The following is a 15,521-nucleotide window of genomic DNA, read 5'->3' on the forward strand; positions in this document are numbered from 1 at the left end:
TATATATATTTTTTTTTTTTTTTTTTTGCGGTAAATAAAAACAACAAACAAACCATCCTTATTACCCCCAAATTTCCCATTTTCTCTCCAATTTTCCCTCGAACCAAACAGCCCCAAACCACCATGATCTCCGCGGCAAAATCATTGATCCAAACCCTCAAACGCTACATGAAGGCGCCATGGGACATCACCGGCCCACAAGCCCACCCGGAGTACAGGACCTCCGTCCCCGGCGCCACCGAGTACCGTGTCTTCTGCCCCGCCACTGTCCCCGCCAAAGCCATCGTCCCCAGCTCCGACCCTGAAACCGTCTACGACATCAAGTACTACACTCGCGACCAGCGTCGCAACCGCCCGCCGATCCGCCGAACGATCTTGAAGAAGGCCGACGTGGAGAAGATGATGAAGGAGCAGACCTTCGACGTCAATGATTTTCCTAGGGTTTATTTGACCGCGGCGGTTGAAGAGGACTTGGATGCCATAGGCGGAGGGTACACGAAGTAAAGGTTAACAATTTGATCTCCCTATCTCTGGATTATCAAGTTTGTAGTGTCTTTTGTTGAATTTTTTTGAATTTTCTGTTCTTGTGCGTTTTCTGGATTGTTATGGTGATTAGAGTTTGATTTGGTGGTGTTTTTCATAGAGCCGACTAAAGAACCATGTTTTATTTGGGGGATAAGTGATAATTCGACTTGCACTGGTTTCATGAATAGGGTTGTGAGCTACTTATCAAAAAAAAATGAATAGGGTTGTGAGCTAAAAAATCTCTTTGAATAAAAATATGAGAACATGTTATACCTCATTCATCATTGATAACGTGTGTAGCTCAATAGTAGATTGCTTCATTTCTTTGTGGTAATGGATGATGGTTTGAATTTTATAATTAAAGGCAAAGAACAATCACTCCTTTATGGTAATGAATGAAGTTACATAATTTAGTTTTAATTCCGCAATTTGCCAATTATCCTTAGCTTGTTGAGGGAGCTAGCATGGTACTGTTGTTTGTGGTCAATTGCGAGGTAATGGAGTTAAAGAAGAAGGAAAGTTGCATGAACTTTCATTTCCCAACCAGATTAAGCTAATTGCTTTGATCACTAATAGGGTAAAAAACAGAGCATTGTGATAGAAGGCACAAATGGTGAAGTTTTCATGGTTAGAACAATATATTAGTAGCCTTATTAAAGGCCAAGGCGCACTGAGGCGCTAGAGGTCCTTTGGAGGCGTGCAACTGAGTGAAGTGAGGCGCACGATTAAAAATTTACACCAGCATAAAAATATTCGTATCTCATAAGCCATATCAATATTCTAAAAATTAATATCAAATATAAAAAGTATCCATCAACTATAAAAGCATCCAACAACCATAAAATAGAGCACAAATTTGTTTTCTTGAAAGGCAAAGTATAATTTGTTTTTTTGAATGGCAAAACAGAGCACAAAAAGAAATAAATCTGTTAGTCGTTAACAAGAAAAGAAACGAAAAGAAAAAATAGAGCCAAAAAAAAAAAAAAATTGCACTAGATGAAGAGAGAGAAGTAGACGAGAAGAGAGAGAAAGTGTTAAAGAAAAAAAAGGAGAAAAAATAGAGACAAAAAAAAAAAAAAAGGACGGAGAGAAGAGAACTACACGAAGAGAGAAATTTAAACAAAGATAAGAAGAGAGGAGAAGAGGAGGAGAGAGAAGTAGAGGAAAAGAGGGAGAAGAAAAAGAAAGAACTGACATGGCTTCACCGTTCGTCTCTGCAACTAGGGCTTCATCATTCGTCTCACAACCCCACTCTTTCTTTGTTCAGTTGACACTTTGACTCTTGCACTTTCTTATTTGTTTATTCCTTCAAACAAAAGTTTTTTCTCACGTACGCTTGGGCTTTCTTATTTTTTTATCAAGTTACCAAAAGTAACTTTTTTGGCTTAAGAAATAGAATAATCATATTTAAAAAATAATAAAATCAGTGAGGCGCGCCTGACAAACAAGACGAGGCGTGCGCCTAGTAAACTCAGTGAGCCTGGGATGAAAACAGGCGCTAGACCTGTGCCTCGAGCCTAGGTGCACTTTTAACAACTCTGTATATTATTAGGCTGCATTCGGATTGCCTTTGGCCGCTGGATCTGGATTCTGGTTTCCTAAAGTTCTTGAAAAAAAAAAAAAAAAAAAAAAAAAAAAAAGGTTTCTCCAGCTTCATAGTACTTTATTGTCATTGCATTAGGTGATTTTGGATTTGTTTAGACCCTTAGAAGTGAAATTCTGTTCGACCATATAGCTATAAACAAACTAAGTTGAGGTGAGTATTAGAGTGTTTAAGCTCGGTCTGCTAAATGTTGACAAGCGTGGGATGAGTCCTATGCTTTCAATTCCATTCTTTGTCTTCCTAATCACAGTATTCTTGCTCAACCCAACATGCATTTTAGAGTGCCATGCTGGGGCTATAGGGGCACCACACTCAACTTTCTTCTGCCAGACTGTTGCAGTAATTGGACTTGACGACATGATGGGGTGTACTAGTTCAAGATCAGTTTGAATGTGGTATGAGCATGGGATTTTAGTCGAGCTTAATTACTATGTTTAACCTTGGTTTATTAATATTTCGCCTATATGTTCACCAGCTATATCACCTTGTTGGATAAGCTATTTAATGCTTTATTTTTACGTTAAAAATTTATCACTGTTTAATACATTGATGCAGATTAGTTATCATAACATCAAATATCCAAAAGATTCTTGAATGACTTTTTCTGAAAATCATTGGATTTATATTACTACAACAATTACCTTTAATGTTCTATTTTATGTAAGAATATAACGTTCATGAGGCACTTCAATATTATGACTAATATGACATTTTTATCATCTATCCATGAACCTATTGACCGAGTGGGGCTTGGTTTGGGTCAAGCTTGTTCTGTTAAGGAACAAACTTGGAACATTAGTTCATGTTTGATATATTTATAAGTGGCCCAAGTTGTTCATGAGCACTTGGTTTGTTTGCAGAATCATATCTCCACAATCTGAGGTTCTTTGCAATATTTTAAAGGGTTAAGTTAGTATACTTTTACCCATTGCTTTCCTCCCTTTTAAAGGATGTTTTCTTCCTTCTTTGATTTTGGTTCTCTCTAATAAAATTTTCTATTGTGGAACATTAAGTCAATTATTTTTGTGGATATTTCTCATCTGAATTAATCACTGGTTGTATTTATACAAGGATGGACTTCTTTGGCTTTGTCTGTGCAGTTTGTTTTAGTCATACTTATTTAAGCATGTGGTCATTATAGAACCATTCTCCTTATGAGTTACGGAGTATTAAAGATGGAAGACGTTTTCACTTCTTGGAGATAAAAGAACAAATCAGCTGCAAATTTCCCCCTTTTATTGTAGTATAGATATTCAGCTTTTTGATCGAGTTAATTATTATTATTTTTTTGATAAGTAAGAATTTATTGAAAACGCTCAAAAGGGGAGCGAAGCCCAAAGAAACAAAAGGGCCAAAGGGCGCCTTAGACCTTCAGAGAGGCCAAGAAAACAATAATTTCCTCCATAGATCTATAATCTCTCCCTGAAACCCAACAAAAAAGAGTAGAAATAACATAGAACTTAAGCATAGAAACAGGCTTCTTTTTTCCGTCAAAATAGGCAATTCCCTGTTTTTATTTTATTTTATTTTATTTTATTTTTTAATTAATTAAAGATAATACTGGTGAACATTCTTGTGGATGAATATTTCATTCGAATTTACTCTTACCAGGCTTATGGGCTGCACGGGGAGGACTTGCTTGGTCAACCAATAAATCTAGTGGATGGAATTTCAAATATGTCAAACAATTGCCATGCAACTGGGGTCGCTTGTTCCTGGTAGTTATTTCTGTATGAATGCCTGCGGTGATTCTTTTCTTTGTTGTCTCTGTTTATCAACATGTTCAGACAGAATTAATTGCAACAACTTGTTTATTGAAACTAAACGTTTCCCATTAAATGTTTTGCTTGAAAAATAATAATGGCCTTTTGTTGTAGATCGCATATGTTCATTTTGATCTAGATTTGTGGTATAGATATCACTTAGAATACCCATTTGTTGCCAATGGCTTTTGCTCGTTTTCCTAATTGACTTACTGGTCTTGTAACCATTTTAAAATAATGTAGGTTTCTTCTGATTTTGACATGAGCAGTAATGTCAGATTTCATAGATTGAAGTTCTCCCACCTCTTCCATTGATGTGCTGAGCTTTTTTGGGCATTTCTCAGCATGAAAATTATCCAAGGGTTGCCCATTACCCACTTTTATGGGCGTTGAAGCTAATTTATCCATTATTTTTTTCCGAATTGAGTATTAGATTGGCCTTTGCTGGAAAGTTGATACTTTAAAGCCCCAAGGAGATGGTTGGCCAAGATTGTTAGTGAGGAGTGAAATTCAAATTGGTTCTCTTGTATTAAGAGAGACTCTAGTGACTCGGTCTGCCATCATTATTTGTTCGCATGCTGTGAATGAGCATTGCTGAAAAAGTGTGACAGCTTAATTGAAGAAGTAAACGGTGGCACAGTGATTTACATTTTGGATGTGTGAGCCAAACCTAGTCATGAAATGTGTAATCAGGGACATGCTTACCACATCAAGAACCGAATAATTATAATTATGTGAAGTTACTGCCTTTCTGTAATAACAATCGTCATTATGGCTTATGGATTTTACAGTTTTTACTATGATGGAGAGATTGTTTGCTCCAAGGTGAGAGATTGTTTGTTAATTGAATTGATGGCACTTCTTCTGCTGCTTGAGCTCATGCTCATGCTCATGCTCATGCTCATGCTCATGCTCTTTTGAAGGGCATTGAGAAGATAATATGCATTTTATTTATCTTTTTTAGTCATTTGGACAGGGACATGGTTGGTGATTTAATACTAATCTTGGAGTAGGAAATGTTAAAACATTCCTTACAGATTGAAATATATTCTATGGTTGATCATCATGAACTCATTGCGTGGGAGAGAAGAACTTTGTTGAGTTACATCTGGATTAGTTGATACTTATGTTGAGAGCTTTAGCTACTGTTGTCTTTGGTTGCCCCGGGTGATACTTAAAAATTGACTTGCCGGCTTGTGGGCTTCGAGACCTATTTCTTAAACCGAGGAATCTAGGGGAAGGAGTTTTTATCTATTTGATGAAGTAGATTAGATCAGCACTAGGTTCCATCCATTTCATCAAATGGACGAAAACCCTTCTACTACATTCCTCGGAGTAAGAAATAGATTGAATGACAAATAATTACTGTTTTTGTAATTACCTTCTCTTTTTGCAATAGTTTGTGAAGGTTTCTAAAAGACAAAAGTGGAATAAAATTCGTTTGATGGATTTATAGCATGGACACACGGTTGAAATTTAAGCTATACCAATTTTAAAATCAAGAGAACACCAAAAGAAGATGTTGCGAAAAATGGACTAACCATCATTGTTTTATTGCATTATCTATTCACAATTTATGGGCTTTCTAATGATTAGTGTTGATACAAATTAGAGCATGTCTTGCTAATAATGTGTGGTTAATTAACAATAATTAAAGCAAGGAGGATCTTCCAAAATCATGTTTGCATAACCCAACTCACGTCTTTATCACTATTGAATCAGTCATGCAATTCAATTGTTATCTCCAAAAAAAAAATAATAATAAATAAATAAATAAAGGTTAATGTATTACCATTATAAAGAAAGTATTCGATACAATGGCTCACAACCTCATAGTAGAACATATTGCCAAACAAGAAAGGTGTCAATCAGTGAACGTTGGCATATGTCTTTCATAATAATCATCCAATTAATCTAAACATTCTCCTTTTGAATTTAAATTCTGGTTTTCCTCAACTTGTCATTAATGACTCATTAATAATAGTTATTTATACATGCATATAAATTTTGAATTTTATTGATCAATGTGTGTTTTTAAAAAAATGATAAATATGTTGATTGGTTCAATTATTGATAGAAATACTAGGGCTGCAATTCGGGCAGATTGGACGGATTTAAGGTATTACATGAGCTTAATCTACCATATGAAATGCTAAACCCAAGTCCAACCCAACCCTATCTTCAACCCTAACTACTCAACTTGAGCCCAATCTATTCTTTTACTTTTAAATTCGGGCTTGTAACTCGGGCTTAGATTCCACGTAAAAAATTGGAGTGAATTTGAGTTACTCATATAACTAATTTTCGTACCAAAAATTTAATTTAATCTTGATTAGTTTTAGATTAAATTATTCTCAAACAAAAAATAAATTAATAAATAAAGGCATTTTATAAATTTTGAATAAATTACAAACAAATTTTTAGAAAATTAATTATCTTAAATCTTAACATACAATAAGTTAAGATTTAACAAATGAAGTTGAAAAGAAAAAAAGTAATCGGAGTTTAAATATTATATATAATGTATTTAAAATTAAAAATATATATAAAAATAATATTATAATTCAGGTTCGGGTTTGCTCATGTTGCTAGTACCTCAATCCAAGTCCAACCCTAATTAAATTTGGGTTGAAAATTTTCAACCCAAACCCAACCCCATTTATAAAAATAATTGCCTAAGCTCACAAAAAATCACACGAGCTCGAGTTGGGTAGCTCAACCCAAGTTGCACCCTAAGAAATACCAACACTTTAAAAAATGTCATCTATTAGAATCTTAGAAATAAAATAAATAAATAATCATTGTAGCATTACTCTTGTTTTAAATAAATTTCAATGAAAAATATAGGAGTACTATTTTAAGGTTGTTATATTGTTTTGATATTAGTATTATAGTCATTTTTTTTTCAGTCAATCTTCCTTCACTCTATAGTCCCCAGTACGTAACAGACTGCCTCCGTCTTGAGCTCATCTCATTCCTCTGTATTTTCTTGCTCTGTCACTTCTTCTCTCTCTACTTCCACTGCCTTCTCTTCCTCCTGATCCAGGGTTTTACTAGGCTTTAACCCTTCATCTTCCATTAACTCATCTAATTTCGACAATCTCCGATAAAACTTCCATTTTCCATAGTCCATTCGAGCTTCAATAATTCTCACATAATCGCTATCGAACTGACCTCAAGAATCAATCGCAAAAACCAATAAATCGCTCTTAATAATTCAACTGCTTCTTCTGATGCTTCTTTCGCCATCCAATTCACTTGGTTCTCATTCGAAACGCAACAGTCTAGGGTTTGTTCTCTCCTCTTAAATTAAGAATTTTGCATAGAAGCTATAATTTATCACTGAAACATAGTGATTTTTAAGCATATTTTTTTGGGGGAAAAAATTGCTTTTTCTGTGAATTTTACTTCATGTGAAGGGATGTGAAGTTTTGAATATGAGCAATGGAGGTAGGGAGAAGATATCCGGCGTTGAGGATTTTGCTCAGTCAATTGCAAGAATTGCTGTAGCGCAGGTTTATCAGAGTGTAGGGTTTCATAGTCTTCAGCAATCGGCCCTTCAAACACCGCCATTCGATATATTAATAATATAGGAAAGACTGCAATTCTCGATGCGAATTTGGCTGGGAGGATTGAGTGTAACGTGTTTGATTAAATTCAGGGTTGGAAAATTTGGGATTACAACAGGGATTTTCAGGTGCTTCGGATATAAATTGGCGTCTTGCAGTATCAGTTTGATTTGGGAAATTGTTCAGTGTGCTGAGGATATCCCATTTCAGTATTCAAGTCCCCATTTTCCAATAGTTGAAGTCCCGAAGCCAATGCCGAGCTTTATGCAAGTCGGAGAAGTGTTGCCAGAGGAGCACATACCCGCGTGGTTGCCTGTGTACCCTGATCCCCAGACATATATACACTTGCCATTGCGGACTGAGAGAGAAGTTGAAACCCGGATTGATGAAGTTGAGCTGGTTAAAGAGCATAAGAAAGTGGAATGGTCGTTAATGAATTTTCAGCAGTGGTTGGCTTGTAATGGAGACGATGCTACGTTGCAAAATCGTGCAGTTGTAGAAAATCATGTTCTGGTGTTGGAGATGTCTGCCCCGGCTATCGATGCAGTGAAAAGCAGGTTATGTGATTCTGAAGAGGGCAGGAAAATGGTTCTTTTGAGCAGGAGACCCTCTGTGCAATTTAAGTTTGGTATTGGCAAGAGAAGTCTTTAGTTACACCAATGAGCATGCACCATGAGGGTAATGAGAAAACTGCCTCTTGGTTTGGGAATGACAATGAGAATAATGACAAGAAAAAGAGGGCAGCTCAAATTCTTAAGAAATCTATGGAAAATCCACAAGAACTTGTAAAGTAGGTTTGTTTGATTAGAATTTCTATACTTGCTTAAGCAACTGCCAGCAGGTGCTGGTTCCATTGTTGTCAAGGCCAAGGGACGTAGACTTATCTATGTCTGTGCAGTAGAGACTGCTAGAGAGTTTCCACTTCAACGAGTTTGCAAGGTATGTCCTTGTCAGTTACATAATATTATTTTGCAAAAAAGAAAAAGAATTATAAGTTTAAAATTATTGAAAAATTGTTCAAGTTTATAATTGTTTTTGTTATACCACAATTTATCATATTGATAACAACTATACAATTGTTTACTTATCACAACCTACACACAATTTGCATCAACATCTCATTTTACATTATATATATATATATGTATATATTTTTGTATATTTATGCTTTTAATATTTTTGTGGTCAGCTCCCAAATTCTTGTGTATGTCAAACGTCCTGTAAGGCTGTAACATGAGCACGCTATATTCTTCAATTAGATTTTGCAGGTTTGTGGTCACTTCCCAAATGCTTCTTTATTTTTTGATATTCTAAAATTTTCAATTATTCAAGTATTCATCTGAGAGGAATGCCTTGAAATTTGTTGTAATAAATGATTGGTTCCAAGCTGAACCTACTACCTGGTGTTTCTTAAGGGTTTCTGTAATACTCAACGCTGCGTAGAATTAGCAGAGTTGTTGTTGTTGTTGTTGTGTTATCCTTCTTGTTTTGGGATTGGGGGAATGGTTCGAAAGAGGGTTTTTATTTATTTATTTATTTATTTTTTGTTGTGTGTGTGTGTGTGTTCACTTTAATGCAGGCCCCATGAAATGGAGGTTATATTGTTATTAGTATGCACCATCAGAAATGTGAAGGTACAAATGTAGTAGCACTGCAAGATACGTTGTAGATTATTTGGACTATGATGGCAAAGTTTGGGGTTAGCAAGGTGAAAGTAAACTGTAAAAGTACTGCATGTCTGTGTGCACCGTTGCACACGTTCTTCAAAATATAAATGCATGTTTTCAGCCTTTTGGGGGATATATGAACTTTTTTCTTTTCTATGTTGTATCACTTAAAAAAAAAAAAAAAAAAAATTGGTTCAGTATTCTTTGGATTCTTGCATTGTGTTCCTTATTATTTGTCCATAGCTTGATTGTGAAAAACAAAAGAAAGCATAGGGTTCTTTTATATGGGCTGACTGTAAGATGTGTTTTATAGACCCCAGAAGAGATTCTCTTTACAAGCTAAGAAAGTGATGCTATTCCCATCAATTATTTATTTTGCTTTCACACCCAAAATAGAAGTTAAAAAATAAGAAATTACGGAGGAGGGAAAGAGAGTACTAGAATGCTATTTGGAAAAGAGTTGCCTGCAATGCCTCATACCAGCCATGTCGCCACTGACAACCTCAGTGATCAAGTCTTTAAATATAAGGCGCTCGATGGCTAATGCAAACCCTGGAACGTCACCACGGTAATCTTCCCAATTTTCAGATTGATGCATCATATCTCCGCTTAAAATGCTTATCAGATAGTCATCCTCACTGTATGCTTGGAGCTGATCTATTTCTGAACACAATTCTTTCAGAAGCTTTTGTCCACTGGGAATTCTTCCTTTCAGCTTATTTGGAGAGATCCATACCTCAGAAGGAGCTGGAGGAGTTAATTTTTGGACAAGAAGCTCATTGACTGTGTCGAACACAAGTTTTCTTTGGATCTTATCATTAGATTTTGTCCAGGTATTCTTTTCATTGCTGTGTTCATCATTTGGAAGCTCAGTGCTTCCCCTGGTTTGTTCCAGGACAAGGAACAAGTCTGGGTTGATCAAATGGCTTGATGGGCGGAACAGAGTGATTGTCAAGCTAGAGCCCAGATCTTTGAGGAGGAGGCCTGATGCTAACAGTATCTCAGTAATGTATTTATGGTCTGGATTTGTGTTCTCACAAATAGATGCAATATAATCTATGGTGGCTTCGTCATGAGTGGAGTTCAATCGTTCAAGCTTATGAACCAAGTGCTTGACATCCTCTAATTTTTTATGGCCGAATTCAGAGCTGAAATTGGGTCTTGTGCTGTTCACCAAGTGATCAAGATCCACTGCAATCCATTCTGCTTCATAGGGATATAGGTTCACATCATCTGTGGAAAAATATGAGAATGGGGACAAGAAAAAAGAGTGTTTTACTATTCTGTTTGTTGCATAGATAAAGGTAAAGAAAGATATATGCATGTCCCCGATATATGGAAATGAATATGCTTGTATATATACATTATTCTAATTATATTAACTCCTCTGCTTCTTCTATGTCTAATACTCACTCATCTGATCTGAAGTTCTAGTATTCCCTTCATGGTTTTTGAACATGGTCTGATTTTTTTGATGAATTTTATGTAAACATTTGCCCAAATATTGGGAAAAGGCTTTGTTGAGTTTAATTTATGTAAACATTTGATTTCTCCCAACAATTATACTTCTGTTCCATACTGAAAATACTGAAAATTCATATCTTAGCATCAAAAATTACTTTGTCACTTGTTAGTGATGATTGTCTAAGAAGTGTAAGCCACATCCCTAGAGTTAAATTTTTTATAAACGTCCAAGATGTGTCAAATGCATATTCAAGAATATTCTTAGAAGTGTCATTGTCTGGCATTTGTTCGGCACAATTATGGCTAAGCGTCGGTGCTTCTTACAGTGTATTATATGCTTGTGTTTGTATAGCATATGTTCCTTTGTTCATCTCTACTCACCATGCAGTGTACTATACATGTTATGTTAGATATGGACACTATTACCTATCACCAAAAAAAAGGAGATGGATACTGTTGTACCCTCTAGCGCAGAAAAATGACCATTTCAAGTTTTAACATGCTACATGTAAGGCGGATGTTACACAAGAACCTCACCTTTAAAAGCATTTGATGTCTTCTTTACAGGAGATGGCGAGTCTTCTCTGTAGAATGTAGCATCAAGAACAGATACAGGACTTGGTTGTTCCAAGTTAGCTGTTGCAAGTTCAGCCACTGATTTGTCTTCTCTCAACTTTGCTGCTAGATTCTGAATGGGAAAGATGAAACCTGATTAACCAGTTGATTACAATGATAATATGTACGGACAAAGATTAGAACACTTACTTTATATTTCTTGTCCCTCTGCTCGGATGTCCCATTTATTTCATTGGAATGGTCTGTGCTTGTGACTTCTGTGTCAATCTGTGTGGCCAGGATAATGTTGCTTTCTGATTGCACAGAAACTGTATCACCTTGGTGACACAAGTTCCTCATGTCAGTAGTGATCTCACTCAACTGGTCATCACTTTGCTGCAGACAAGGAGATTTAAATTTGAGCTTTCTACTTGGAGAGCCTGATTCTATTGGTGGTTTACTTGATTGCCTTCTGGCCCTGTTGGAATCAGATGGTGGTGTAGAAGGACAAGATAGCTTCTCCTTCCCTTGCTTCTTCTGCTGCTGTCTTGGACTCTCAGTTCCTGAGCTCCTTCCGGAGCTGGTGGGATTTCCTTCCATCATATTCATATGTTGAATTGCCTCTGAAGTACGCATTGATCTTGAAGTTCTGGGGCTGGTAGTCTTATTCATGGAACACATGGGTTGACTAGAAGGGTCTCTCAGATGATTGTTTCTCAGAGGTGGATCTTTAGCTGTTTGCTTGTCATTTAAAATGTTTCTGCTGTCTGCAGTTTCAGCAATCCGGAGTTTGCGGAGACCTGATGGTCTGTCAATTGGAATTGCATACGAACCTATACTTCTTGGTTTTTCAGCAAGTCTGGCTGGTTTTATGATTGCAATTGAGGATTCAAATCTCTTTGGAGGACTGGTCCCCCTGATGGCGGCAGAAATTGGATGGTTACTTTGCTGGCTCCTCTGGGTTGTTATAGAACTCTGATCAAGGCTGTTGTTGCTGGTTTGAGGCACAAAACTTGAAGTAGGCTCTTCTTTTTCTCTCTCTCGCCTCTCCCTAGTCTTTTGCATTGCTTCAAGTATCTGTTTAAGAGCTCTTAGATCCTTGCCAGATTTCTTGAACTCAAGTCCAGTAAACCTTTTTTCAATTTCACCATACACAGATGATGGATTGGGGACCTTTACAGGAGCTTCAAAATACATGAAAGCTGGCTTCTGAGAGCCTCGGTTTCCTTCTGGCTGCCTCCATGGAGCTGGTTCTAGTGGAAACCTTGAGGTTGGTTTCAAGACTGAATTGCCATTTCTCGATAGGGGTGAGGCAGGGTTCCTCTGCAGAACCCTTGGGGACCCAGATACTTGACTCTGCTTCCCTTCATTGGCCATTTTTGAGGATCTTGAATTTGTTTCGAAATTTTCACCCGGGCTGGATTTAGTTTCCCTTATCTGACCCTCATTAGTTGACTTGGAATCTGAAAAAGCTTCCAATCCCATCAACTTCACTACAATACTAGATTGTCTTTCATTACTTCCTGGCTCTTGATGTGGGTTCAGGGATTTATTGGGGGTCCAATTTCCTGGCTGTATATCTCCTAAAAGAGAATTTGATCTTGATTCAGAAGCAGGGCTCCTTACTGAACCTGCTTTACTGTCCAATGATAGCCTTGGGAGCTCTTTGAGCCTTATGTTGGATTTCAGTGTATCTCGTGACTCCCTTCCATCGCAAGAGAACCGACGTGCAACCTTTGGTGTCGATGACAGAGAACCATCCTTTTCCTTGCTGGGATTCCGAGGTGCTTCCCCAAGCTTAGCAAGAACTCGAAACGATCCATCCGGACTGGAAACTTTAGCCTTTACGGATTTGCACAGCTGTGATGGCCTTGGAGAATCTACATGCTTCATGACATGGCTCACTCCTTCCTCTTTACTTGCAGTTTTGACCGATAACCCACGGGCTTCTCTGTTGATGGAGTCCTTGACAATGTCGCGGAGATCGGAAGACTGCCGACCAGCGTGCAAAGAAGAATTTGGTGGTTTGATGGTTATATTTTGAGATGGGGTTTCAGGGGAAATGCTCTGGCCAGAGGAGGATGGTTCTGGATGAGTTGTTCTGTTACAATCAACGGACGAAAAGGTTGATGAGCAAGAGGTGGATGAAAAAGAGGTGCTAGATGATTCAGCAGGGGCTCTTTGTTTCTCTTTCACAACATCCAAGCTTTTCTCCTGCAGTTTTGAAGTGACATGTACTTAATTACTTCTGCTCAAGATTATTCTATGGTCAAACAATCAAGTTTCAAATCTTACCATGGCTTTTTCTGTTGTACTGTTGGGCTCCATTCCATCTTTGGCATCTTGACCTACAGCAATCTTGAAATGTTATTTGTTGAAACTAGCAAAATGCTAATAGGTTTACATACTCAAGCTTGTCATAATCATTCAACGTGGATAAACAGAGTCCTAGCTAGAATTTTCAAAAGAATTGGGGATAACCTATTGCATTTGTCATTTCATAGTGTCATAGCAGAATCTTAACCTCTAAGCATCAGTTTCTAGCTTTTGTTCTGCCATTTAATCAACTCCATCTGAGCCTTTACCCTTTATTATGAAGATTTTTAGGCTGAGTACAGGTAATTTTTGTATCAACACTATGGTACAGAAAATATGTTGATAATTGATTTATATTCATTTATCAGGATACCATCAAGATCTTAGTTAACAATTCTAGAGGAAGGAAAAATATTGAAACCAGCACAATTAGAATTTTTTCATGCTTTATCCATTGAAATTTAAATGTAAACAGAAAGCAGAAGAAATTATGAAGTAAAATTTTCTTATATACCCAGATGAGGATCCACACATTGAAGAAAGGTAGCTTAAATAGAAGATTAATCCATGGCGGATGGAAATGGAATTACCTGGTGGCAGCGTCTTGTGATTTCGACCACCGACCCCGCGTCGCCCGGCGAGAAAATGGTGAAAGAGTCCATTCATGCACCCAATTGGCTTCTGCGCATTTGGGTTTTCGTCTGTCAAAGAATTCAGAAGCTTTGCAGACATCTTCACCTCGTCTCTTCAAATCCCAGGTACTGAGAATGTTAAAAACTCTCTGAGCTTTCTATTTCTCTCTCCCTTGACTCTTTAAGAATTTATAGGAATAAGAGTATTCCAAGCAACTTACAAAGAGAGTTTCAGCTTTCACTATGTTGAGATATTTTTAGAACATAACATTTCATGTAATGACAAAACTTGCATCAACAACTACACCAGAGCTTCAGCTTTCTTTGGGCCACAACTTTCCAGCTAATTACATGTGAAAAAATACAGTGCATTATGATTATGCTTCTTCAAACAACTTCTTTATTAGCTGCAGTTGAACAGAGATTTCGAGTTTCTTTTGCTTTTGGGGTTTCTAGAGAATTGTGTGACTGACAAAAGGGGATGAAAGAGTAGGCATAAAGAGAGACAGAGGAGCTGCAGAACCACAAATCATTTATATGATGAGCATTGAAATAGAAGAATGAAGTTTGTAAGCAGACATTGACAATATCTACTGTGAAGCCCAAAGAAGTTAAAAAAAAAAAGAAATGGAACCCTAAGTATCTCTCACCTTGTATGCTTTAAAATGACTATCAATGTGAACTATTGGGAAGTTTTTGCAGACACAAGAAGAAATGTTTTTCTTTTTGGGGGGGTTCCTCCCATAACTAAAAAGAACAAGTTTATGCTATGCTGTCTGTTGTTTCTCTCAAGGAAAGCCAGCTAGCCAGAGGCTAGAATTTGGAGGGGATGTGGTGTAAATACATGAAGAGAGTGTGTTATTTTAATTTTGGAGAGAGGGAGAGAGGTGGATGTGGAATGTGTGGGTCAGATCTGGTGTGAATGTGTGGGTCAGATCTCACTGGTCATTTTCTTTCTACTTCCATGGGACAAAATAATGTGGGTGGGTTGGAGTCTGGAGCTCACACTCAGCATGCATGTGGAGCCTGTCATAGAGTGGAGAGTGGAGGAATAAGATAGTGGGATTTATGTACTGGCAACCCTGCAGAAATTAAAGCTCTTTTTCAACCATTCTGATGCCCAATTTACCAAAATACCCCTTCATAGATTCCATCTTTTGACCTTTTAATGGAGAAAACATTGCATTGCAATTTCAGTTCACTGAATGTTGCAATAGCCTATCCTCCCGAAGGGAGATATTTGATTGTGACGTCTCATATCGCTTGGCACAATTTTTCGCATATATATTTGCATAAAGCGTTGCTCTTGTATTCAGTTCCATTTGAATTCATGTTCTTGTCCATTACCATTACACAATTTTTTTACCAACATGGCAATATATGATGAATTTTGTCTTTGTTGAACTTGTTGCCTTTCCTTCTTGTGA

At 37.1% G+C, this 15,521-nt stretch overlaps 2 protein-coding genes across 2 annotated transcripts; one reads left to right on the plus strand and one right to left on the minus strand.

Moving 5' to 3' along the window:
- The first annotated feature begins 32 nt into the window (after window positions 1-32).
- Window positions 33-4,004, plus strand: LOC132315991 (uncharacterized). The gene is made up of 2 exons (XM_059814476.1): window positions 33-506; window positions 3,740-4,004. The coding sequence occupies exon 1, from the start codon at window positions 124-126 to the stop codon at window positions 502-504; it is 381 nt and encodes a 126-aa protein (XP_059670459.1). The 5' UTR covers window positions 33-123; the 3' UTR covers window positions 505-506; window positions 3,740-4,004.
- A 5,449-nt stretch (window positions 4,005-9,453) lies between these two features.
- On the minus strand, window positions 9,454-14,991 carry LOC132315992 (protein LONGIFOLIA 2-like). The gene is made up of 6 exons (XM_059814477.1): window positions 14,745-14,991; window positions 14,053-14,608; window positions 13,442-13,494; window positions 11,357-13,360; window positions 11,129-11,279; window positions 9,454-10,360 (listed from the first exon to the last, which is right to left on the minus strand). Exons 2-6 carry the CDS (start codon window positions 14,192-14,194, stop codon window positions 9,573-9,575), a joined length of 3,138 nt encoding a protein of 1,045 aa, XP_059670460.1. The 5' UTR covers window positions 14,195-14,608; window positions 14,745-14,991; the 3' UTR covers window positions 9,454-9,572.
- Window positions 14,992-15,521: the final 530 nt, after the last annotated feature.

The sequence above is a fragment of the Cornus florida genome, unplaced genomic scaffold (assembly GCF_030987335.1).
Source record: "Cornus florida cultivar Cherokee Brave unplaced genomic scaffold, ASM3098733v1 CherokeeBrave_3.0.0_Hap2_Chr07, whole genome shotgun sequence".
Taxonomy (NCBI): Eukaryota; Viridiplantae; Streptophyta; class Magnoliopsida; order Cornales; family Cornaceae; genus Cornus; species Cornus florida.